Below are 25,836 nucleotides of genomic sequence, written 5' to 3'. Positions count from 1 at the left end.
CTACAGGTCGAGCTGCCCGCTAATCTGTTCTGCCCTAAAGTTTCGCCTCCAGCGGGTGCTGGTGCTCCTTGTACCCAGCGGGAGCGCACAGCACCCCTCCCCGGCCACGGCTGAAACTGCTGCCTCGTCCAGTTGGGAGCAGGGCAGGGAACAGCTGGGAGTGGGATCGCACCCAACAAATAAAATAGTCACAGTAACAAACTGCATTGGCCTCGGTGACTTCCGTTTAACACCCTCTCTCCAAACACAGGCTTTCGTTTCCAGCAGGAATTGTAACACAAATATTTATTTCTCCAACCCAGCTCATGCTTTTAAAAGGGAAACTATGCAGCATCATCTGGAGCGGGTGGAAAGCTGCAGTTGCTTCCCTCTTGCTCTCCGCCATCGATCAGAGCAAGCAGCTGAAGGAAGCCCCTCTTCAGCTGTATTTCATCTCCTGCCCACTCCCTTCCCTTTGCTAGAGGACCTTGAAAGATTGCTGAAGGACAGCACAGAGGCTGAAACCCAAGCTGCAGCTTTTGCTACCCTAAGGGATGCACAAATCTTACAGCCAAATGCCCAGCTCAGGGTTTAATTAGCGTTCAACCCGACAGAAGAAAAACCGTGCCAATTTCTGGCTGGATGCTGTATCCAGGTCGGCGTTCTCGCTGCTGTCCTCCAGCAAACCCAGCTCTGCCTGCTGCGAACAGCGAGAGCCGGTCCAGGTGTTTGTCCTCCTCCCCCAGACCAACAGCTTCACCTGCTAAATATAGCCAGCAGTTGGAAGGCGCCTGCAGCACACTCGGGCCACATCTGAATAACAACAACTCGGTCGCAGGCCTGGGGTGTCCTTTCCTCTCCCGCTCTCGTGGGGAGGGGGGAGCAGCAGGCCAACCATCTCTCCCCCAGCGAGCTTTCAGTGCCGTTATGACAGTTCCTGCTGCCCACTGGTATAATCAATAGCAGCTGTACAGTCAGATGATCGCAAGCAACCCACGCGCTTGGCACAGAAACAAGCATTTTCTGGGAAAAATGGGGGTGTGAGGGCAGAATATAAGTGCCCCTGCTATCTGCACACAGGGCCATTCCTGCTCTCAGTATCGCCTCCTGGTCATGGGCCTTCTTTTCAGAGCCAAATGGAGGCATTTTCACAGGCAGCTAGGAGGAGACTCTGCAGTGCCATTTATAGCCTGATATTTCAGCTGCCCCCATCACCTCTGGAGTGGTCCTGCTCTGCAAGAAGGGACTGGCATTTTAATCTCTCTGGAAAACTTGGGAAAGTTGAATATAGGGGTTTCATCCTTGATAAAGCTGACATGGGGAAACAGCACACAGACTGCTTGCAGAATGAGCCTGGACTGGGATAAGAGACCACGCAGCAGGTAAGGCCTGAAGCACCTTGATGCACTGATAAGAATCAAACCTGAGCAAGCATTTCCTCTGTTTCAGTCAGTGCTATAACCATTTTTTCAATCCATATTTGTGAGACAGAGCAGGGATCAAGCCTTAAGTAGCAGGAAGATGCTCAAGAACTTACATTTCTGAGAAACCTTTTATTTGGCACCATCAGTGCTAATGTCAAGAACCAAATCGTTCCTTTCTCCCCCTACTGAGAAAAGCCTAGAGAACAGAGCTCTGCGTTGGTTCTGCACAAAGCTATACTTGGAGGCAGGGGCCAGTTCCGATGCAAGGAAATTTAGTTTCTCAGTAACATGTGGGTGTGGAAAGCAGAGCCTTCGGATTACAGAAGTCTGTTGCAAAGCAGTCATTAAAAAAAGTCTGTTACTAGAAGCAGACTGACCACAAAATTTTCATTGAAAAGGCTTCAGTGTAAACAGCTGGATCAAAGGCTGGAATGCCCCAAACTTCCTGGCCTGAGGAGGAGTGTCTGCTTTTGGTGCTCAGGTTATAAGCAGGATCTGCATCTACGAGGTCTGAGCACTGTTCCTGGGCTGGAGTTTCACCAAAGACTTTAACAGAAACAGGGTCAGGAGCTAAATCAGGAACCCTGCAGTTTGGACAGATTATTCCCCCCACAACAGACAACCACCTTAGCAAAGAACCAGACAATCCTGTTGAAGCCCCTCACCGAAGTGAGCACCCTGGTAAAAAAATAAAAACAAACAAAAAAACAAAACTCAAGAGCAAAATATTCCACTTTCAGGCCCTTTAAACAAAGCCATCCAATAATTCCCCTTGCCCCCCCTTCTCAGGGAGCACAAGTGACAGGGAGACTTGGGGAAGCCAGGTAACCCCTCGCTCTCTCCTTACCCAGCCAGTCTGTTACAGTAACCTAATTCTCCATCTGGCTCACTGCTTCATCCTGGCCCTCAGGAGAGTTTGCTGGCTGAGGGGTAGACAAGTGTTCCAACTCGTAACATCCATTCTTAGCGGCCTCCTTGTTACTCAGGTGACTCTTTCCCGCTGCCAGCTTTTTATTCTTCTTGTGTTCCATGATCTGCTGGAGCTGATGCCCAGCATAGTCTGGTTTGGCAGTGAGCAAAGTAGCGGGCACAGTGAGCCCGAGGATGTCGGGAACCATATACGGCCGGAGCCAGCCCACCAGTGGGGTGCTGCCGGGGGTGTAGTGGGTTTGCTTGTGATAGAAGAGAAGTCCGTCAACCTGCGAAAAGGAGAGAGAGAGAGAGCAAATAAAGGGCCAGAGCTGGAGTCTTTTGCAGGTGAATGAGAGAAGGCCAGATGACAGCGCTACTCTTCATTTACAGGCCAAATCTACCAGCTGGATCACTTTTCTCAAGCAGTGCAATAAACAGGGGAAGGGAAAGTGGAAACCTGCACAGTTCCTGTCCTGAAAGATCAGTGCAAATTCCATACAAGTCCGATGACTGCTGGATGGTTTTATGCTTTAAAGCATCGAAGGCAAACTTTTTTATGCTGGTCCATACTGACATCAGTCTTTTTTGCCTGGTTGCTATGATCCCATTCTTCAGAAAAGCCATCAGGTTTCTGAATAAGGCAGCACACAAAAAGGCCATTTTACTGGATTAAGATTATTTTAAATAATACATTTGGAAAGTAATTAGCCAGAGCGTGTGACGCCAAGGAGCCCTGATTCGTAATACTGCTACAGCTCTTTCAGCTTGCTTATGCAAAATAAATTCTTAATGTTTCCCAAGAGAGAACTTCTCCAGCAATCAATGACAGTTAAGGGCACTCAGGCCGTTGAAGGTTTAGGCCCTAACTCTTGCGCTACTATTTCCACGCTCTGCAATACTGCAGCTGGCTGACGTTTTCCCTGTTTCCCCACTGCACTAAAGGATTTTCAGCTCTCTCTTCCTGTGCCTCCCATGGGTGTGCTCTGCAAGGTTAGATCCTGCTGCGAGACTGACTAACATTCAAGGTGGTGCTTCTCCTAGCACAGCCTTGTAGGCTCTTAAAGGCCATTTGCCTGTAAGAGTGGCTGAGTGGGCAGAACAGATGAGAAAAAGAGCTCACTTTGGGCTGTGGCAGACTTGGCTGCGGTGGTCTGAGTTGCTCCCAGGCCCAGCCGTCTGCCCCAGGGCCCTCCTGCAGCCTCCAGTCCCCAGAATACACACAGCAGAACGGCACCTATATGGGCAGTGAGCTGAGGCACGAATGAATCAACTTGAGCTGCAGATCAAGGTGATTTCTGCTACAGTGCTGGACTGTGAACCAGGCTGAGCAACGAGAGGCACATGCCCATTTCTGCTACGGGGATGCTAGACTCGAGCCGAGCAGGTAGGGCTTCTTACACTACCACAGTCCATAACTTTTGGCCACTGTTAAGTTCTTGCAAAATAATCCCCAAAAGGGGGATTCCTGTCCTAGGAAAACACGAAACCAGAACAGTAAACATCATGAGCTTGTGTAACATGTAACCAACCCTCCGGATATCTAAAGTACAAAGCTTCCCCCTGCCTCCCTGGGAGGGCTTGAAAAAAGCCAGATTCTGCTTTGCCCCATTCCCAAACCATCACCCTCTCCAGGGCTTGCACATCCAACACATTCCAGCTGATACACGACACATGGTGAGCAAGAGGGATTCCCCAGCGCCCACAGGAGTCTTTGAGTAACATCAGAGCCTGGAAAGGCTTCTGCCTTCTGGACTCTCCAAATATCTTCTGCAAGCTGGAGAAGTCAAAGGAGTTCAGCCTGGTGAAGTCAGGTCATGTCCTTCCTTCCCATGATTTCCCTTAAGTTACTGCAGTTCCCATATTCCTTCCAGTTTATTTAATTTGCTTGCTGTGTCCCTACCCTGAGTCACTGGACTGGCGCTAGCCACATCACAGTAAAAGCTGATACCGTCTCTATACAACCGAATCCGATGAGAAACCGGCTCGGCAGGATTTTCGCTTTTCATGGCTATGCTTTTCAGATTTTAGGTGCTTAAAGATATGCCGATTCCTTGACAGTGGAGCTTCTCTGAAACTTTGGCTCCCTGAGCCTTCATGAACACCTAAATGTTGTTTTACTCAGATCCGTGAGGAGGTCAGTAGCTTTTAAGATCCACTTTAGAAACACTTAAAACTCAGTGCCAAGTGGACCCAAAGTCCACTTAATTCAGTGGAAAAACCTGCCACTAAATATAGCAGACGAGGGATCAGGACCTAACTCTAAGGTTACAGATTAACTCTGGAGACCCAATTTTGAAAACACTGACCGGATCTGTTGCCATCACACACACAAGATCTTTTTAATAGGCTAAATAGCAATGTGTCACTCCATGCCAAACAAGCAGAGAAAAACCTCCCCTTGTTCCACAAATTTATTTAGCATGATTCATCACAAGTTGCTGGGCCCCGGCAAAAAGAGATCTCTGTTATGCTGTATTATCTATAGCAAGGCTATATTTTGCCTCCTGCAAAGCTTCGTTCTTTTTGTCCCAGTGCTGGAAGCTATTTATGAGGATTTCTTGGGCTCCCTCTTGTGGCACACTGTAACAAGACCCATGGTTCACTCTAGTTCCTGGAAACACAGCACCATGTCTCTCTGAGCCAGCAACCCCACAAAACACCACATTTCACTTGATGGGATCACACCTTGATGTACTGACCAGAGAACAACCTGGGGCAAATCACAGCTGCATTGCAAGGCAGAGTTTGCTCGACTCCAGCTTCCTCCTCAGGCATTTCGCAACTTTCTCTCTTAGCAAGCTGAAACATTTCTGCTCTGACCACAGTGGGATAATACTCCTCAGCCTTTTCTCATGGGAGCAGATGCCTCAGGAAGGAACAAAGCTTCCTTCAGGAAAGCTGAGAATGACTGTTTCTACAGATACAGTCAGAGCATTTGTCACTGAGCAAGTCAGATGAAAATCCTGGGATGCCTTCTCAACAACTCTGCGTGCTCCGTTCTGTGGTCAGAGCATGATCTGGCAACACCAGCAAGGGGCTGAGACTTTCTAACTTTTCTTGATGACTCTCTCTGCTTTGACAAACAGAAGGCAAAGTCAGCCCTCACAGCCAAAATAGTGTCACTTAGGTTTAAACCTGCACTTACATTAATCGCTAAACTGGGCTGCGAGAGCCCAGGGTGGCTTTTGGCTTAGCAGGACAAGCAACCTCTGTAAAGGCTGTTCCTGATTTAGGGCTGAAACTGGGCACTCTGCAGGACGTGCTGCAGCAACTGGAAAAGCTTCTGGCTCCCAGATGTTTGTCACTGCCATTCTGCTGGAATGTCACTGCTTCCTCCATCCTCTTCCGCTTCAGTGCCAAGTCACCCAGGGTAGCCACCAAAAGCAGCCCGAGCTGTTTACATTAAAGCCTCTGACTCACTGCTTACAGCCACACATAGCTGAACTGGGTGACACATCTAGTTGCCTGTCCAGCCTGTCTTCTGCAGGTCAGCAGGGACTGTTGAAGAGTACTTGCTCCTAAAGCTGATGAAGCAAATGGATGTGTCCCATTCAGTCACTCTTGCTGCAGGAACGATCACCTCTGATAAAGAGCCAGAAACAGCATGAGTCAAAGGCAGAAAGCTGCTGGTTCTGCACTGAAGCGAAAAGGAGAGATCGCACTATCATCTGCGCCACGGCCAGTGGCAGCAGCCGGACAGACCTGTTTGAATCTATTCCAGCCATTTCTGCAATGGCCACCTGCCCCCAGATCCACTATGTTCCATGTGTCCATCACTAAAACCTGAACCCCTCAGAAACTGGCATGAATTCAACACACCATCCTCTTTCCTTCCTGCAAGAGGGAAGATAACTACATACCTTGCACATAGACAGACGAACTAAACCAAAGACACACAGTCTACGGCAGAGGTCAGAAAAAGGCACCAGTGTGTCTACCTTGCAGACCTCCCAAGAAACACCACCACATGATGGAGCACACCAGAGAGATCTTCATGCCTGTATCCACGGAAGTTCACCTGGGGCAGCACATGGTGCCAGCTTCAGCCCGAAGGAGGACAGCCTTCCACCACACTGCCATGTGAGCGTAAGCTATGCTGCTTCTGGAGACAGCCTAGGTGTCTCTGCATTAACACAGTCCTCCAAGCTCTCCTCTTTCAGGGGAGCAACAGTAAACAGCAACGAGGGCAGTCCAAATACAGGGAACACTGTCACTGCGCTCTGTGCTTGCTTAACTAGTTTTGCTGGACACGGCCTGTACCTGGTGACAGGGTAACAGATCAGCCACGTGCATAACAGGCATCCATCCTTCATACACAGAAGCACCATCACAACTCAGCCAGCTTCCTGCAGGCCCTGGGAGAGCACAATTCACAAGTGAATGGGATACGCCTCCCTCCAAGCATTGGCAGACACACAGCGGGGCTGTCTCCACGCCCGAGTTCCCAGCCCCCAGCTGCAGGTTCTCACCTCGAACGGGTAGTCCATAGCCAGCACCTTACACAGGCTCTCCGAGGTGCAGGGGAAATTCTGCAGGCCCACAAATTTGAACTGAAAGAGTAAGAGAGGGTTAGAAGAGAAAATTCCATGACCAAAAACATGACAATTCACTGAATCAAGCACTGGTGTGGAGGTGGCTAAGACTCTCCGAGTGCGAGATCTAGCATGGGGGAGACAGGATGGGCACTGGATGAAGTAACTAGACAGTGATCTCGAACAGGGAGCAAGCACATGGTAAAACTGCTGACTTGCCTGCCACAGGATATCAGGGGTCCAAAAGCACAAGTAGGCTTAAAGGAAAATTAGACCAGCTGCTGAAAGGCAGATGGCTATTAACATCACGGTCTAGGTACAACCACTGGCTCATGAAGTCAGAAGGAATAGGTATCCCCAAATATCTCTTTCCATAGCATCCCATAGTAATCACAGAGACCAGTTATTGGGACAGGCAAACCTTTGAGGTGATTCAAGAGAGCAACTCCTAAGCAAACCCTGGGTCTAGAGACAAAATGACAGGATCTAGCTGTTCAGCTGTGCCAATCATATCCCACTAAAGTAACAAGAACTTCTTCATGAAAACCCACAAAAAAAAAAAAGAAATCAGCCTAAATATCAGAGAGGCCAGGGTAGGAACAGCCTTGGGAGATCACCCCTGCCACCTCTCCAGTAATGCTGGATAAAGCATGTAGATTGCTCCACAGAGCAATTTTAGAAATCTCACTTCAGTAACAGAAGATGACCTGCAGAAGAAAGACTTGGAGATTGCCAACACCCAGACAGCATGAGATCTAACGTGCCTAGAATGATCTGTTTCAAGTATCTTGTGTATAAGTCATCCTAGTTACAAATGACCCCCTCTCTGGTACGTTTTGCGTTTTATAAGAGATGCAGATGGCAGGGCCTCGGCTCACAGCTCCCACATACTTCTGATACCCGTTTCCCAAGCATCTGAGGCTGCAGGAAGGACCTTTCAAGGGAGCCGATCCCGAGACACTCCTTTAACCAAAATAGAAAGTGATGACCTCTGGCCAGGATGCAAAGCAGACAGATGTCTGCTCTCGGTTGCTGGCTCAGCCAAGCAAGCCTTTCCACCCAGGAAATGAAAGCTGAAATGACTCCCCCTTCATTAGGTACTCATCTTCTGGATGTTCCTCTTGGAGTCAAAACAGGATGTTCTCTAACTACTGATAGCTTCACTGCTGACACTGGAGCATTCATTCCCTTAACGACCTATCTGCTCAACTCGCAGGAGCTGCTCTGCTTAGCTGTGTCTGAGCACACAGCATGGCCACGCAGAGATCAGGTCCTGCTTTGCAAACTGCGCTCCATAAGCCAGCCTGCCAAATCCTTCTCCTGATACCTCCCCCCAAAAATCACTTTCCACATTACTGTGGGTGCCAGGTCTGACTCCCACTCCTACATCTTCAGAGGAAGGCTTATCATCGCTCAGCAGGGACTCCAGGTGGCAAACTGATATCCATCCTTATAAATTCAATGACTAGTTTAAGCAGGAAGGAAGGTTAAAGCTTTATGATCCTTCAGCCCTGCTTTGGGAGCCCATGAGACTATAAAAAGATAATTCCCTTGTAGTCAGGCTGCCACCAAGACTGTCCCTGCAGAAACCACACTGGTTTTCCATTCCATTTCAAGGGGAAGCTAAAAATGGCATGGAAGTTAGCTGATACCCTGCAGTCTGATCTCCCTCAGCACTTTGGCTGGGAAAAACAAAACAAAAAACTCCACCACATCTCATTTGCAATATTCAGTGCTTCTATTCACATCCTGAACATGGTATCTCATTTCAACAAAAGCACACTTCTAGGCCTGATCTGTAAGACAGAAAAAAGCTTCCTCTTGTGAACAAATATGCTGAAGCCAGCTGAACAGGAGAGCTTACCCCACTATTCTCCTTTTGCTCTCAGAAGGAAAGAACTTACTGGATTAATCCTGCTTTTCTCTCCTAGCCCTTCCTCCTCTTGGATCTTTGAAAGGAGCCAGAAGAATCTGAAGTCAGACTGGGGAAGGAGACAGAGACTTAGTGAGTATCCACCACACCTCACCAATCCGCATCCGAGCTACTGTTGCTCTCACAGACTTTTTGAGTGCCTGGCATGGGGGACTTTGTTTCCCCATTCCTCTACACTTGCCCAGGAGATTTAGGGACTCAGCTCTGCCCTGTAGAGCCAACCAGCACCCCAAACTCTGCTACCTCCCCTGGTACCCCAAAAGATTTGCCCAGTTATTCCAGTAACCACTGGCCCACAAGCTGTAAAGATGCTGCCATTTAGATTGAAGATCCATCCTACTGCACGATGGGCTGCATCCAGCTCTGGCTGCAGAGCAGCTCACAGAACAGGTGACAAAACAGCGGCCAGGGCACACGGGAGGGGTTCAGTACCTGGCAGTCATAAACAGGGTGTCCCCTCCAGCACATCACATCGAGGATATAGTACGTCTGCTTTGCCTCATTGTAGATGCAGTCCAAGATGCTGTAAACTGCACACACAGACACAGGGAGATGCAGACATGCTCCAGATACTACCAAAACCAACAGGCAACTGCTAGATCAAATTTCTCCTGTGTTAAACTCTAGCACTGATGGAAGCCTGAGACATGCAGAGAGACTCCCTTGGGCTGAACAGAAGTTATGACCACAAAAAGCTTAGCTTTAGGAGCCCAACAAGGTCAAGAACTTCAATCAAAGGCACATTTCAAAATAAGCCACCTATCCATTGATAATTCCTCCTTAGGACAAGCAATGCAACTGCATGGGATACTGAGAAAGGCCATGAAAAAGCTACATCCTTTAACTTGAGAAACACCAGCACCAAGGGGTCACTAGAAAGATACTGTATACAGTTCTGGTACTTAAGAGGGAGGAAGATGTTGAGGTATAAGAGCATCAGTCAGCCAGGCAGCTGATAAAAGTTGTTTTTGTGTAACATAAAGGTATCCGAGATTGTCCACGTCTAGTTATCCCCACGGATTCACGAACAGGCCTGAAGCTAACAACCCCTGGCACCAGAAAGGGGCACAACTCTGCTGGGCCTGGGGGACCTGGAGGAACAGCACTGAACCTGTCATGCAGGCAGGCAGGCCACACACACACATGGAGAAGCAGGCTGGTCTCCTCCACCTATTTCAAATGCTTCTTCAGACCATTACCTTTGTCATTTAGCAAATTGTGCCGGTTCCCCCCCGGCAGCAGGGATGGGAACCTGTTGACACAGAATCCACTCTTGGTATAAGCTGCTGTTGAGCCCTGCAAGGAAATGGGAGAGAGAAAAGTCAAGGCAGCCTCCCTGCTCTCGTGCCACAGTTCTGCACCCAAGGCTCTGAAACACGTCTCCATTACAGCCAGCTGCCAGCAGCCTGTCAGAGGAGAGCAGTACTGACCGTTAGATACGGCTCTGTTACTACCACATCTCCCAGTGCCCAAATTCTTTCAGTTCAAGCAGCGTTTTGCCCCCACACAGCTGCCACAGCACAAGGCAGGCAAGACGCACAGGTCAGCCTTTGGCTTGTTGGCGCAGTGGTGATATGACAGACACATCCAGATCCTTTCTCGGGTGGTGAGACTTCACCACTGCTGTCACTTACCTTGGACGCCACAACTAGTGCCCTTTTCCCTATGGGACACACCACTACAACCCACTCTTGCTCCAGATCCGAGGGGACATCTACCAGCCACTCAGACAGCATCAGCTGAGAAACACACACACACACACAAGAAAAAAACAATTAGTAGCAGCTCTCCTGAAGTTATGGAAAACTCACAGCTCAAGAACAAAGCAAGAAGGCTTTATTATTTTAAATATGTGGCAGACCTTAGAGATTCCTAAATATTAGGACCAAAGGGACTACATAAGTCAACCTCTTCAGATCCCTTAGATTTCCTATGAACACCTCGGAGCCTCTATGTCTTTTAGAATCAATATAGTGCCAAGGCTAAAAACACCTATCAGCTGAGGTTTCCCTTCCTTCTCAGCTATCCCACATGAGGGGAGAGATGGAATCTTTAATCAAGTACTGCACAGTGGGATGTAATGTCTCTAGCTGAGCTGAAATCTCTCAAAGCACCCAGCCAATCCATCTCAGCCTGTCCTCCTTTTGAAGATAGTATGTCTCAAAGATGACAGAAATGAGGCAGGGTTCTACACTGCGCACCCAACTAGGATGCACTGCTGTCAGCCCCAACACAGCCATCACCTAGAGAGCACCTCACAGGAATATATTCACTGCAGCCCTCCCCCGCCCCAGCCTTATCCATACCATGTCCTTCACCTTGCCCAGCCCTACAATCCCACCCCCACCCCTGCCACGGGGCTGCAGACAGCCCCTCACCTGATTAGCATAGCGCTTGGGCAGCTTCCTAGGAACATCCACATCCATCTCTTCCTCATTCGCATCTTTTTCCTCCTCCTCCTCTTCATCCTCACTCTCGACCCCTGCCCAGTCATCCTCTGCCAGCCTCCTGGCATGGTTCACATAGTCCAGTCGCCTCCTGCGGAGAAGACAGCCGCGCTTTCCCTCCGCGGTAGGCAGGGGATCACGTACCTGCCCCTCCGCACTCAGTAACAAGGCCCAGCTCGCTCCTTGGAGGGCAGTCACACCCGGAGCAGCAGGGACAGAGCCACGCCTCCGCCGCCAAATAACACAGGAGAAGGCACAGTGACCGCAACTGCCCACAGCCGCCGTGAGCGCCAGGACGTGCGGGCTCGCGGGCCGCCCCCCTCCCCGCCGCCCGGCACAGCGCCGGCAGCCGCAGCCCAGGCCCGGCGCCGCCAACCCCTCGCGCGGCGCGGCGCGGCCCCGCAGGCCCTTACGCTCGCTGGAGGCGGAGGAGGCGCTGGCGGCGCTCGGCCTGCCCCGGGCCGCGGCCGCGGGCCTTGTAGGCGGCGAAGCGGGGGTGCGGCGCCGCGGGGCTGTTGGGCGCCGCCGAGACGGCGACGCGGGCCGCCAGCGCCTCGCTCAGCTCCTCCATGGCAACGGCGGCCCGCGCACGCGCCGCCGCCACCGGCACTTCCGCCCGCCCGCCTGACGCACTTCCGCCCGCGCGGCCGCCGCAGGGGAGGGGGGAGGGGGAAAGATGTGGCGCCAGAGGCCGCGCGAGGGCGCGCGCCGCCCCGCAGCGCCCCCTGCCGGCACCCCCCCTCAGCACCGCCCCCTCGGCACCGCCCCTTCCGGCACCGCCCCTTCCGGCACCGCCCCCTGCCGGCGCCGCCATCACCGCCAACGCCGCCATCACCCCGCAGCATTCTGCCTGCCCCACAGCGCTGCCCATGGCCCCCTGCCAGCCCCACAGCCCCTGCCAGCCCCACACTGCTGCCCATGGCCCCCTGCCTGCCCCACAGCCCCTGCCAGCCCCACAGTGCTGCCCGCAGCACCGCCATTGTCTCACAGCGCTGCCATCGCCCCACAAGGCCCTGCTGGCCCCACAGTGCTGCCCATGGCCCACTGCCTGCCCTGCGGGGCCCTGCTGGCCCCACAGCACTGCCCCACAGCATCCTGTCTGCCCCACCGGGCCCTGCCAGCCCCACAGTACTGCCTGTGGCCCCCTGCCTGCCCCACAGGACCCTGCTGGCCCCACAGCGCTGCCCTTGGCATTGCCATCACCCCACAGTGCCCTGCCGGCCCCATAATGCTGCCCCTTAGCATCCTTCCTGCCCCACAGCACTGCCGCCACCCCACAGTACCCTGCTGGCCCCATAGTGTCATGCCATAGCACCCTGCCTGCCCCATAGCACCGCCCCACAGCACCACCCCTTGGCACCCTGCCTGCCCCAAAGCTCAGCCCCACAGTACTGTCCCATAGTGCCATCCCTTAGCGCCCTGCTTGCCCCACGGCACCCCACTTGCCCCCTGTCCTGGTGGGGGGGAGGTGCTGTGGCTGCCCCCGTGCGAGTGCGCCGCGGGCAGCGGGTGCTTGGCATCCCCCCGCCGTGGGCCAGCTGGGTGCCTCCACGGGAGCCACCACCCCAGTGACCCAGAGTCCCCTCCTGTGGGGCGCGGGGTGGTGCCGGGCAGCCCATGGCATGAGGACGGGTGTGGGGCAGGCCCAGTGCCCCACGGCAAGCACCCGCCAGGGGTGCAGATGGGGAAGGCGGGCTGCAAACTGGGAAAGGGGGGACGATGCCATTGGGAAATGGCAGGGACATGAGGGCCACACAGTACAGGGCCCCCCGGGGCGGGACGTCGGGGACACCCTGGGGGGGTGCCAGGACCCCTCGGATAGGAGCACTGGGGACACCCTGGGCGGGAGTGCCGGGACCCTGGGCGAGATGTCGGGGACGCCCCGGGCAGGGTGCCGGGACCCCGGGCGGGACGTCGGGGACACCCCGGGCGAGGTGCCGGGACCCCTCGGATAGGGACGTCAGGGACACCCCGGGCGGGGGGATGCCGGGACCCCGGGCCGGGGCCGGGGCCGGGGCCGCCGTGCCCGGGGCGGGAGCGCTGCCCCGCCGGGCCGGCTGCCTGCAGAGGGCAGCGTGCGACCTGCCGGGCCCTCCCCGCTCGCCGCCGGGCCGCAAACTTGGGAGCTGGGCGCTGCCGCGCGGCGCGGCGGGCTGGGGCGAGCCGGGCACCGGCACCAGCACCGGCAGCGCCACCGCCAGCGGGCAGCGGCACCAGAACCGGCACCGGCAGCAGCACCGGCAGCGCCACCGCCACCGGGCAGCGGCACCAGAACCGGCACCGGCAGCAGCACCGGCAGCGCCACCGCCACCGGGCAGCGGCACCAGAACCGGCACCCCCAGCGGGCAGCGGCCCCGGCCCCCAGCGCCGGCCCCAGCGCCGGCAGCGCGGCGCGGGCGGCGGCGGAGCCCCGGGGGCCCGTGCCCGGCCATGCGGTGAGGGCGGCACCGCGGCCCCCGCTCCGCAGCGGCCCGGAGGCGCCGGCACCGGGGCCGCGGCCGGCCGGGCCCCCCCCGGGAGCGGCGGCGCCGAGCACCGCGCACCGGGCACCGGACACCGCGCACCGCGCACCGCGCACCGGACACCGCGCACCGCGCACCGGGCGGCGCGGCGGGGCCGGCGGCGGCCGCCGACCCCCCCTGCTCCGGCTGCCGCTGCAGCGGGGCCGGGAGCGGGGCCGGGAGCGGCGGGGACCGGACTGCAGCGACCCGCGGGCGCGGCGGGGCCGGCGCCGCCAGCTGCCCCGCCGGGCTGGGCCCGCTGGTGCCCGTTTTCCTCCTCCTCCGCCCCAGCAGAGGTCTGCGGATATCGGAAAAAAAAAAAAAAAAAAAAAAAAGTTCTCCCGGAAAGGAATTGCAAAATACTTGCGCTGGGATCACCGGGAGGTTGTGTTGTGTTTGGGTTTGGTTCCCGGCGATTTCCAGGCGCCCCCTGACTCCGAGCTGCGCTGGATTTACTTGCCGGGAAGTGAATTTGTGTATTTTAAACACGAATCTCGAAGAAGAGTCCTGTGAAAGTCGCTTTGGATTTCCTAATTTGGATCAAGATCTTTTCTTAATGTAAATTAAAACCGAGACGGCGACGGGACCAGCGACCCAGCAAGATAAAATCTCCGGGGAAATGGCTGAGTTTGGGATGCCTGTTTGTCCGACCGAGGTTTATATCACGTAGAAGGAGGCAGTGAAACATGTTCGGTTGCCCAAGGAATGTTTTTTTTAATTGGTGCACTTAGGTTGCCGGAATTACTTGAATGTACAGACCTTGCTGTCAGATCCTAGAGGATTTATATCTTTTTTTATTTCTATGTGAAATCGGCTAAGCCTTTTCCCACAGCTCGGTAGCAGGTCCTAAGCCAGTGAAGTGCGTCGTGGCTCTGTCTGCCGGCAGCGGTTGGACTATCCGGAGGTATTGTTTTGCTTTTCTTTGCTACGGGGATTGAGTTACACCGTCCCCCTGGGAACGGCCATGGCGTTGAAAGCCAGAGCACTTTACAACTTCCAGAGCGAAAACAAAGAGGAGATCAGCATCCAGGAGAACGAGGAGCTCGTGATCTTCAGCGAGAACTCCCTGGATGGGTGGTTACAGGGTAAAAACAGCCGTGGAGAGACAGGCCTCTTCCCTGCCTCCTATGTCGAAATCCTCCGGTCCAGGGCAGGCTCCAATTATACGGACTATTCTCACAGCCCCGCCGGCTCCCCTGGGCACGACTCCTCCTTCTATGTGGCCCCGACCAACCCCAGCATCTCCTACCAGGGCAGTTTTGAGGACGATGATGACGATGACTGGGACGACTGGGACGATGCCTGCACGGTGGTGGAGGAGCCCCGGAGCGCGCCGGGCACCAACGGGCACCCTTCGCCCACCTTGCAGTACCCTGCGGCTTACTCCCACCAGCACGCCGGCTACCGCCCCAAGCTGGCGCTGGAGAGGCAGGACAGCATGAGCTCCTCCAAGAGGGGCAGTGTGGTGGGGAGGAACCTGAACCGCTTCTCCTGCTTCGTCCGCTCCGGGGTGGAAGCCTTCATCCTGGGTGATGTGCCTCTGATGTCCAAGATCGCGGAGGTGTACTACATCGAGATGGGCTCCAAAGGCCCCCAGTGGAGGGCAAACCCCCACCCCTTCATCTGCTCCGTGGAGGACCCAACCAAGCAAACCAAATTCAAGGGCATCAAGAGCTACATCTCCTACAAGCTGACCCCCAGCAACATCAACTCCCCCGTCTACCGGCGGTACAAGCACTTTGACTGGCTGTACAACCGCCTCCTGCACAAGTTCACGGTGATCTCGGTGCCCCACCTGCCCGAGAAGCAGGCCACCGGGCGCTTCGAGGAGGACTTCATTGAGAAGCGCAAACGGCGGCTGATCTTGTGGATGGACCACATGACCAGCCACCCCGTCCTCTCCCAGTATGAGGGCTTCCAGCACTTCCTCTGCTGCCGTGATGAGAAGCAGTGGAAGCTGGGCAAACGCCGGGCGGAGAAGGACGAGATGGTTGGGGCCAGTTTCCTGCTCACCCTCCAGATCCCCACAGAGCACCAGGACCTGCAGGACGTGGAGGACCGTGTGGACGCCTTCAAGGCCTTCAGCAAGAAGATGGACGACAGCGTCCTGCAGCTGACCAACGTGGCCTCGGAGCTGGTGCGCAAGCACGTGGGGGGTTTCCGCAAGGAGTTCCAGAAGCTCGGCAATGCTTTCCAAGCCATCAGCCACTCCTTCCACATGGACCCCCCGTACAGCTCGGACGCCCTCAACAACGCCATCTCCCACACGGGCAAGACGTACGAGACCGTGGGGGAGATGTTTGCTGAGCAGCCCAAGAACGACCTGTTCCTCATGCTGGACACCCTCTCCCTGTACCAGGGGCTCCTCTCCAACTTCCCAGATATCATTCACCTCCAGAAAGGTAAGAGGGCTCCCACGCTCTCTGGGGAGCGCGTCCTTCTCCCCGGGGGGTCGGCCCCAGCCCGGTGCTTGCTGGGGGCAGCCCCGCGGCCCCTGTCCTCGCCCGGCATGGCGCATCTTGGGGACGTGGGGCAGAGCCCGGTGCCTCACAGGGGTCCGAGGGCGGCACGTGGGATGTGGACGCCCTGCCTTTCTCCCCACTGGTCCCACCATGCACGCCTCCTCCTGCCCTCCGGGCGGGGGGACACACTGAGCCGTCTGGGGACAGCCAGGCCCAAAGTGTTCAAGAGCGTGTTGCTGCCCCGTAGGAAACGGGACGGGTAGATTTAGCACCCGGCCGTCTAGGGGCCCTGACGTTGCCCCGCGGGGTGCTGCTCCCGGGCTCGCGGGGAGGGCAGCGGGAGCCGCGGGCGGGAGCTGCCTGCTCTGGTCGTTCTCCGGGCCAAGCCGTGGGCCGCGGGCCGGTTTCGGGGCGTTTTTGCGCCGTCCCCTGGCACGGAGGTGGCAGGGTGTGACGGCGGCGGCGGCAGCGGGGCTGAGGTCCAGGCACCCAGTGCTGGCGGCACGGCTCTGGGATGCGGTGCGGGAGCGCTGCGCCGGCCTCGGGAGCTGGGCACAGGGGGCCGGTGGTTGCCCCCGCGCGAAACCGGGCCGTCCCTGCCCCGTCCGGTGCATCCGGGGCACCGTGGGAAGGAGACAGGGAAGGGGAGGATGCAGTCCGGCCGCGGCCGCTTCCTCGCGTTTCTCGCCGCGCTTTGTTTATGGCTGGGGGTATCGGCGTGGGACGAGGGGCCGGATCCGGGCCGGAAGTGAGGCCGCGTGGGCAGAGCGGAAGGCAGGATTTGGCCTCCAACCTTGGCTTCCTCGGAGCTCCTCCTCCTCCTCCTCTCTGGAGCCGGGAAGCCACGTTCCTGCCCTGGGGCCGGCACAGCGGGAGCTCCGCAACCTCTGCTCCGGCGCTCCGGGCAGCAGCGGGGAGAGGGGAGAACAGCCGAGCGGCTGCTGCAGGAGAGCTCGTGTTCGCAGGCACACGGCCTGCGCGCCGACGCGGGGGGAGGGACGTGGGACGAGAGCCAGGCTGGATTCTTTCGAAACCGAGCTATAAAAATAAGTGGAAGGAGGGGAAAAACTGGTGTCAGAGCATTGGCCTGCGCTAGGGCCGTGTCTCAGAGGGGAGATGCTTTCCCAGGCGAGCTCCGGCCGGCCAGTCTCCAAAGCGAACCCTCGTTGCCCCACGATTAACTGCAGCCCGGCTGCTGTTCCCAGGCTGGGGGCGACTGCACCGGTGCCGATCTCCCCCGCGCACGGCGCTGCCGTCCGAGGGCTCTCGCGGGCCGTGGCCGGTGCCGAACATTTGCAGAGCAGGCTCGGCAGCGGCACGAGCGCTCGCCGGGGTGGGCTGGTTTTCCAGCCGTGTCCCACCTGGTGCAGCCTGCGATGGACTCGGTTGAGGCAGCGGGAAAACGCTGCGGCCTTTTTGTAGACGGGGATTGGGGATGCGTGTCCATCCCTGCGGGCTGGGGCGGATTTGCTCGGGCTGTCTGCCACCAAACGCGGGTGGAATTGGGGTCAGGGGACAGGAGGACCCCGGTGTGGCCTCCCACCACCCCTTTCCCCGCGACGGCGACTGGCGGCGGAGCATGGCTGGAGTTGGCAGTGTCCCGCACTGCTCCCGCCCGAACGTCGCAGCTGCTCCTTCCAAAGGCCAGCTCAGCCAGCGTCAACCGCTCCCGTTGCAAACAGGCCGGTGCTGCTTCCGCAGCGCGTTCCCTTCGGGAGGTGCCGAGCATGCCGGAGCGGCGCGGGCGCTCGGTGTCGGGGCGGCGCGGGCGTGACGGTGCAGGCGCTCACGCCCGGGCTGGGCGCCGCAAGCCGGGTTTATCAGCCCGCGGTGTCGCGGCCCAGGCGGGCCGGGGCAAGGGTTGCGCGGCCTGGTTAACCGCCTGCGCACGCTGGGAACCGCGTTAGCAACCGCGGCCGCAGCCCTGCTCCGAGCTCGGAGAGGCCCGGGCGGCGAAGGAGCAGCGAGGGCAGGTTTCCGAGCGCGAGCGGCAGCCGCGGGGCTGGAGGGGAGCTGCCGGAGCGCGTGGCGCGTGCGGTTTGCCGAGCTGCCTTGCGAGCGCTGAGAGCGTTGGCTGCCCTTGGGCTTCTCGCGGCTGTGCCGCCTGCGCCCCGGGGCCAGATCGGAGCCTTCGCGCCCCGTGTTCGCACGCACGCTGCCCGCAAAGCCCCGCAGAGCTCGTCTGGAATGGTCTTCGCTCCCGCAGCGCTCCCTCTTGGCTTCTTGGCCAGTCCATGCCGTGCCCCCGAGCACGTGCCAGGCCCCAGGCATTTTGGATCGCGTCGTCGCTGGCGGCCCAGGCCTCCCCCCTCCCCAGCAAACCTCCCGCTACACGTTAGGACCTCAAGCCAGGTCCAGTTCCCAGCTCCTCTTCCTTTCTCCAGCCATTTCCTCCCTTTTCCTTCCCTCTCCTGCCCTTTCTTGGCAGAAGAGCTGCAGCGAAGGGTGCTGAGCCCGTTGCCACTTTTCTGAGGTATTTTGGGGTCCTCAGCGGGAGCTGGTGGCTCCAGGTCTCGGGGGATCCCAGGCTTGGTGGAGTTGTGGGACCTCGGCCCCGGGCTCACCCTGGGGTGCCAGCCCAGCCCCGGGGCACGTGGCCCGGAGCCTGGCCGTCGGTCGTGAACCCAAGCGCATCGTAGCCTCCCAGCGAGGGGGGCAGAAATTGGGAAAAAGGAGCTGTGAAGGCTCAGAAGCCAGAAGGCAAAAGCTGCTGGTTTTCCCTCAGTGACTTCAGGACTTTGAAAGGGCTCCCACGGTTTTCAGGCACTCAGCTCCAGCTCTGCCCTGTTTGCGGCTGGCTATAACAGAGCTTCCTGACGTTTTTGGGTCCCGAGCAGGAACCTCTGTTTGGGCTGAGCTGCACCTCCCCTTTTCCAACCTCCCTTCTCCATGCACCATTCCCAGGGACCAGCAGCACGGTGCTTTGTGATCATTTCTGTTCGTTTGAAGCTGTGACCGTCCCCGCGTGAGTCATGATGGTCCCGAGACACATCACTGCCTTGAGGACTTTGGTCCCTGAGATGGGGAATTTATAGGCGCGGAGAGGTGATAATCCCAGGAGCCCCGGAGCGCTGCAGCGGGATCCCCATGGCGGCTCCTGCCTCCTCCGGATCTCGCTCGGTCAGTCGGCAGTGGCTCCCTCCGCCGAAGCCAGTTTAGTTAACCTGACGTTGCAGCAGCCCGAGGAGGAGCTTGCGCGCTCGTGGGCGTGCAACCTCCGGCGCAGACGCCGTGCCGGTGCTGCCGGCCGGCACATCTGCCAGAGCAGTCCGTGTGCCCGCTGCCGCGCAGCGCCGTGGCGCGCCCGGTTGTGCAGCCGGAGGAAGGGGTGGGAGGGTGTCACCTGAGCTGCCTGGCGGCCGGAGGAGGCAGGGTTTGCCACGTGCCCGGGCCGGCTGCAGGCATGTGCATGGACGCAGCCAGCTCCACCGGGGCCCCTTTGCCCGGAGGGTGAAGCCCCGGGCAGCCCCCGGCACCGGAGAGCTGCAAAGCCCCGGGCAGCCCCCGGCGCTGGAGGTGGCGGTGGTGGGATGTGGCCCCCGCCGCTGCCTGCGCGCTCTCACCTTTCTCCCTGCCTCCCCAGGCGCCTTCGCCAAGGTGAAGGAGAGCCAGCGGATGAGCGACGAGGGGCGGATGGACCAGGACGAGGCGGACGGCATCCGGAAGCGCTGCCGCGTGGTCGGCTTCGCCCTGCAGGCTGAGATGAACCACTTCCACGAGCGGCGCGTCACCGACTTCAAAAGAATGATGCAGTCCTACCTAAAGCAGCAGATCATCTTCTACCAGCGAGTGAGCCAGCAGCTGGAGAAGACTTTACGCATGTACGACAACCTCTAACGCCCCCCGGGCCCGACACATCTGCTTGCTGTCCCTCAGAAATCACGCAGTTTTCTATCCGGAGCCTTGCAGACCACCTCTGTGATGGACTGAGAACGAACGGCAACTCATGACGCTAGTGACCAAATACCTTTGGGCTTTCTTCCGTCTTCCCGGGCCCGGCGGGCGGCGGTGCTGCAGGGAAGGGATCGCGTTTGTGTCTTCTGGCTGGCCGTGCCGCTTCTTTCCCTGGGGGATGGCTGTCCGCCGCCTTCCAGCCTGCAGCAGGCCTGGAGGGGACGTGGGTGTTTTCCGCAAGAGAAACGGACCTTGGCTTCACGGTGCTGGTATCTCTGCCTAGTGATCTGTAGCTTTCTGGAAACCCGTCCTCCCGGAGCAGAGAGGTGGGTACGTCCCAGCCCTATGGGAACAGGAATCGAAGCGGTCGACATTTTGCACACTACAAGCTTTTCTGATGGAAAAAAGAAAAGATCTTTATTTGGAAGAGAATTTTTTTTTCCACAAAGTATTTTCGATATATTCCATTTTTCGCGACTGCTTCTGCAGCCTTTTTACCAATCAGTTTTTAATAGACACACAGAGGCAAACGGAAATCTCTTTCTCAAGCACGCCTGTTGACTGGAAAAAGGGAAAAAAAAAAAGCCAAAAAAAAAGAGCCCCACAGCATTTTCAATAAAATCATCGGTAGAAAAAAACCCCCATCCCAGAAACGTCTGTGGAAATCGGAGCTGCTCCAGGTTCCCTAGGAAGGGACCTCAGGGGGAGGGTGGATGCCTGTCTGAGCATCCCGCTGGGTTTTAGCCGGCTTTCGGGGGAAAAAACCCCGTGCCGTGGGCGTTCGGAGGCTGAACGTCAGCGAGGCTCCCGGGAGCTGCCGTTACCCACCGCAGCGCATCGAGCCTGGCCGCTCTGTGGATGAACCGGCCACGGCGTGCGGGGCGCGAGGGGCTCCAGCGGTGCCCGCGCCGCATTCCCGCGGGGCCAAGCCGGCCTGCCACCAGGCGCCTTGTTTTCCAAGGGAAACGGCTGGAATAAACAACAGCGAGGAAAGTCGGGGCCTGCTTGGCGCCGCTCCAGGGCTAAAATCAGCCTGAGCGCGGGGGCCGGCGGCGTGTTGTTAAAGCAGCGGCGCTGCCGGGGCTGCGGCCTCGGGCGGCCGCGCGACCAGCCAGGGCCGCGGGATGCGCTCGCGAAGGCGGGCGGCAGCGTTGGCTCCGGCGTGCCCTCGCCTCCGCGGCACTGAAGCTGCCCGCTGGCTTGGGGGACGAGGGGGCCACCGCCTGCCCCGGCCGTGCGCGGGCTGCGGCGTGAGCCCCGCCAAAGCCCACCGGCCCCGAGTACTGCGGGCCTGCGCCCGCTTTCCCAGGGCTGGCTCGGCACGCCGAACCTGCTTCCCATTAACATTCCTGCCTTTTCCGCCCGCGGCCTGGCGGCGGGCGCGCTGGGCCCCCCCTGCCCTGCAAGCCCCCTCCGGCCTCCGCTCCCGGCCCCAAGCGGAGGGCGCGGGGCTCTCCGGCGCCTCCTCGCCCGGCCTCTGCGTCCCCGGCGGCTTGGGAGCCGGGAGCCCCAGCGACGCGGGGCGCTGCCTTGGGAAGGGAAGAGGAAAAAAGCCGGGACTTTGCTCTGGCCGCTGCGTAACGCCTCTGTCCGGCGGGGCCGGCAGTTCCCGAGCTCGCTTATCTTGTTTCCTCCCTTTGCACCGCTCCCCTCTGCAGTACGAAAGCCCCGTGCCCATGCTGCTTGCATGGCCCCAGGTCGCGTGCAAGGGGACGTGCCCGGTTCCCCCCGCGCCCTTCCCTGCTGCGGCATGAAGCCGGGAGCCTCCTTGCTCCCCGAGCGGGTCGCGCGGCCGGGAGACGTGCTGCGCATCCCCTTCCTGTTATTGCAAGTGCTCCGTTCGGCGGAGATGCCCCCGTGCCGGCGGGTGGCTCCTCGCCGCGGCGGCGGCGCTGCGGTTACACCGGGCGCTGCAGCGCCTGCCCTTCTGCTGTTGCCGTGTTCACGTGGCTTTCTGCTCTCGCCCGTGTCCCAAAGCCGCGCTGTCCCTGCGGGGCTGCCGCGCGCTCGCCCTGGGGACGCGGGGACGCGCCGGCGCGCGCTGGCCCCCAGTCGCTGACCCATGCAGGAGGTGCGAAGCGGAGGTGGCAGGAGCTCCGGAGGGTGCGGTGCCACCACACCCAACTCCGAAAGTGTTCCAGGTCAACCACACAGCTTCCCAGAGGAGTTTCCCGCAAGGTGTTTACGCACGTTGGAGCCCCTGGGCTGGCTCCTGCGAGACGGGGACCTCCAGTTTAGTGGAGCGGCAATAGGCAGGGGTGGGGACAGCCCGCGTCCCACCCGGCCCCACGTGTGCACCGGCAAGGATCAGCTTTGGGGGCATGGGGCAGCTCCACAGCCCAACTGGTTCCCACCTGTCCTGTGGTCCTCTCCAGGGGCCTCCCCCGGGTCCCCGAGGTGCTTCGTGGGGGCATGGGGATGGATGCGAAGCCTGTCCCTGTGCATGGGTGCAGGCGGGATCCGGAGAAGCCCACGGCCGCACGGAGCCGCGCTGGAGGCGGCCGTGGGGCGGCGCGGGCGTGGGCGCAGCTGCCGTGCCCGCGCGCAGGTGAGCACCGGGGCTGCGGCGGCTCGCGGGTGGCGTTGCACGGACGTGCTCGCCCGCCCGCCCGCCCGCTCCGTCGCATACCTCGCCTCTGAGCTCACGCTCCCCGCAGCACACGAGCCGGCGGTGCCTAGGCAATCGCTGCTGAACAGCCGAGAGCCCGAGCTGGCCCTCGGCCCTGCGGGAGAGGCCGGGTTTAACCCCTGCTAGCAAGGCCGGCGGCGGCTCGGCCCCCGGACAGGAGACCCTCCTTCCGGACCCGGAGCCGCCGGTCCCCAAAGCAGCCGGCCTCGGCGGCCTCCCAGGGCTGCCTCCAGCTGCTTTGCCAGCTGTTGCGCGCTGAAGTACCCGGTAACTCCCCCTTCCCGGGAGCGGCTGGGCGGCACGGCTGCTGCTAACGCAGGGAATCGGGACGGGCTGGCTGCTTCGTTTTCTGGGCAGCGCTTCCCTCAGGGGAGGGAAACAAAAACGCCTGAGCAATTTGCACTGCAGGTTTTTCAGGAGCAGAGCTCCAGGCCCGCGTGCCGTCCCAGCCCGGGGAGGACGCAGCCACGCCGGTGACTTGGGCTTTTCTGTTGGGCTGCAACGCGGGGGGAGGCGATGGGGAGCAATCGCTCGGAGGAGGGGGGAGCCGGGCACCGGCCCCAGCGGGCAAGGGGCGAGAGGAGGAAGCCGATGCCCATCGCAGCGTGACGGGGGCCCTGCCTTGTCCCTTCCCTGCCATTTCTCGCCCTTCCTTTCCCTTCTCCGTGCCGTAATTGCAGGGTTTCTCCCTTGCGGGCTGTAACGCGGTTTGGGTTCCCCGGGGCGCCTGTTGCTATTCTGAAGGGAGCCGTTCCGCTGCGGCTCCGTAAAAGGCAGGGAAAGGCCTTTTACAGAGCAAAACCTGCCCAGACTGTCGTGGGCTCCCCGTCCTTGAATCCCAGGGCTCCTTCGGTGGCTTTGGCGCAACTTTGACACGTGTGACCAAATGCAGCCTGCCCTCTGGGTCCGCGGGGATGGGTTTCGGGCGGGGGCTGCGCCTCAACGTGGGGATTGCCTGCCGCCCGGCACGGCACAGCATGGCACAGCATGGCACAGCACGGCACGGCATGGCACAGCACGGCACGGCACGGCATGGTGGCACTGGGCAGCGCGGCCCCTCTGCGCCGAGGCGAGGGCTGCGGCGAGCTGCCTGCGGTCATGCAGCGGCGCGAAGCACCCGGACTCCCAGCTCGAACCTTTTAATCGCCGCGTTTCTCAAGCGTTGCCAAGGCGCGATCCCGGCTCAGCGGCAGCCGCGGGCAGGGCAGCGAGCTCCAGCTCCCTCCTGGCCGCAGCTAGGGACGCTCACTCCTCCCCCAGGGCCATTGAAGGCGCGAGCAGCCCCTTTGCTGGTGGTGGTGGTGGGGGGGGGCTGCTAGCTGTCTTTAATTGCAGCAGGGCCCGAGGGAGCGCTGGCACCTGCAGCGGGGTTTTGCCAGCGCTGCTCGACTCCCCTGCTGCCGAACGCCGCTTTCTCTGGCGCTCCGCTTTGGAGTGGCGTCCCCGATCCCGTGTCCCCATGGCCAGGGCTGGGGCAATGCCCCGGGCGTCCCTCGTGGTGCACTGGTGTCCTGCCCTGGGCCGGGAGCCCGGCCGGTACGGATCATCCCCTTTGGGTCTCTGCGAAGGTGCTGAGCGCGGGGAGGTAGGTCCTGCGCTGCCGGGGCGCCGTGTCTCTGGGGGCTGTTTTTGCGGGAGGGGGGAGGCTGCCCCGATGCGCTGGGCTGGGGAGCCCTGGCTCTGGAAGCGGCTGTGCCTCCGTCACTGCCTGCCCTGGATTTGCTGGCTGTGGGAGTGCGGATTGGGTGGGCTCGCGCCTTAGCCTCAGTCGCGGCTGGGCTGCGGGGCTGGGACGGGCAGCAGCTGCTTGGAGCCCTGTCTTCTCCGCGGCCCTCATCCCTCTGCGCTTTCCTTCGCCTGTCAGCCTGGCTCCTGGGCACAGCAGTGTCCCTGCCCGGGCTCGCCGGTCCCTGCCTCCCGCAAGTGCTCCCAGGGCCGCTCGTGCCCGCGGCCCGCTTCCCCGTGGGCTCTCGTCCCGCCAGCCCTGCCGCGAGCTGAACCTGTTCTGTGGGCACGGGCTGCCGAAATCCAGGCAGGCACATAGCAGGCGGCCGGGAGGGCGGGCTCCGAGCATCACCGGCCACGGGATGCCAGCATCGGGCTCGGAGCCAAGCGGAGATCCTGAGCCCCATCTCCGCGGCCTGCCGCCGAGCCGAGGGGCAGGTCTGAGCTTTCCCACTCACGGCTCTTCCTAGGAGGAGCTGGCTGTCCCCGTCCGGCCGCTCTGCGCCGGGCTGGCGCTGGGTCTGTGCGGGGGGCTCCTCGCCTGCTCCCCCGCCGGGCTAAGCTGGAGGAACAGGTCCCCTGCCCCCATCCCGCCGGCTGCAGGGACCGCGAAGGTCCCCCGTTCCCGTCCCTGGCTCGTCTCCCACTCCACCGCGGCCTGGCAGGCTGCAGGCGCCCGGAGCCGCGAGCCCCCGCGGCCCTCGGGCCCGTTGGCCTGGAGCTGGGACAGGAGTGGAGTTCCCCCTCGTTTGCGAACGCCCCCGTTTGCCTGGTTAAAGCTCCGGGGGAGGACTGCAAAGCCCAGTGGTCCTCTCTGCCGGGCTGGGTGTGCAGAAACCTGTTTGGCCTATTATTATTTGTTTGCATTTGAATAGGTGCCTGGAAACTGGTCCCGCCGGGAGGGCTCTGGTGGCCTCCCCTCCCTCTGCGCGTCCTGAGCGGTGTCCCCGCGCGGTGTCCCCGTGCCCAGCCGCTGCCAAGCGCCGGCCCTCGCTTGCCTCGCCTCGCCTCGCCGCGGGGCGGGCGCGCGGTCACCCCGCTGGCCGGCCACAGCCCGGGCACTGCCGGCTGGCACGGGCGGGATGCGCCGAGGCCAGCTCCCGGCGAACGCTGCGTTGCCTCGGGAACGGCTGTGGGGCCCCGCGGCGGCGTTTCCGGGCCGGTTAAAGGCACCGCGGGGCGGCCGAGGAAATGAGCCGCCTCTGCTCCCGGCTCTGCTCCCGGCTCCCTCCTTGCTGCTTCCAGGCCAGAAGGGCCGAGGATGGGCACGGGAAGGGCTCCTAAGTGGGAAGGCGAAAAAGTCCCTCGCTTCCGGGCGGGGGTCTCCGTCGGCAGCAGTCTCTGAGGGCAGCCCGCTCCGTGGGGCACCGATGGGCTCCGATGCCGCAGGCGTGCGGC

General features: G+C 59.9%; 2 protein-coding genes across 2 annotated transcripts; one reads left to right on the top strand and one right to left on the bottom strand.

Moving 5' to 3' along the window:
* Positions 1 to 270: 270 nt before the first annotated feature.
* SNUPN (snurportin 1) lies at positions 271 to 11,820 on the bottom strand. The gene is made up of 8 exons (XM_067305350.1): positions 11,641 to 11,820; positions 11,159 to 11,318; positions 10,415 to 10,519; positions 9,980 to 10,076; positions 9,213 to 9,310; positions 8,752 to 8,829; positions 6,785 to 6,865; positions 271 to 2,602 (listed from the first exon to the last, which is right to left on the bottom strand). The coding sequence occupies exons 1-8, from the start codon at positions 11,796 to 11,798 to the stop codon at positions 2,273 to 2,275; spliced, it is 1,107 nt and encodes a 368-aa protein (XP_067161451.1). The 5' UTR covers positions 11,799 to 11,820; the 3' UTR covers positions 271 to 2,272.
* Positions 11,821 to 13,938: 2,118 nt separating this feature from the next.
* Positions 13,939 to 20,722, top strand: SNX33 (sorting nexin 33). Its single transcript, XM_067305678.1, has 2 exons — positions 13,939 to 16,130; positions 19,774 to 20,722. Exons 1-2 carry the CDS (start codon positions 14,693 to 14,695, stop codon positions 20,025 to 20,027), a joined length of 1,692 nt encoding a protein of 563 aa, XP_067161779.1. The 5' UTR covers positions 13,939 to 14,692; the 3' UTR covers positions 20,028 to 20,722.
* The last annotated feature ends 5,114 nt before the right edge of the window (positions 20,723 to 25,836 follow it).

Source organism: Apteryx mantelli, chromosome 15 (assembly GCF_036417845.1).
Source record: "Apteryx mantelli isolate bAptMan1 chromosome 15, bAptMan1.hap1, whole genome shotgun sequence".
Classification (NCBI taxonomy): Eukaryota; Metazoa; Chordata; class Aves; order Apterygiformes; family Apterygidae; genus Apteryx; species Apteryx mantelli.
The sequence above is the reverse complement of the archived record's forward strand: the minus strand, read 5'-3'. Positions and strand labels throughout refer to the sequence as shown.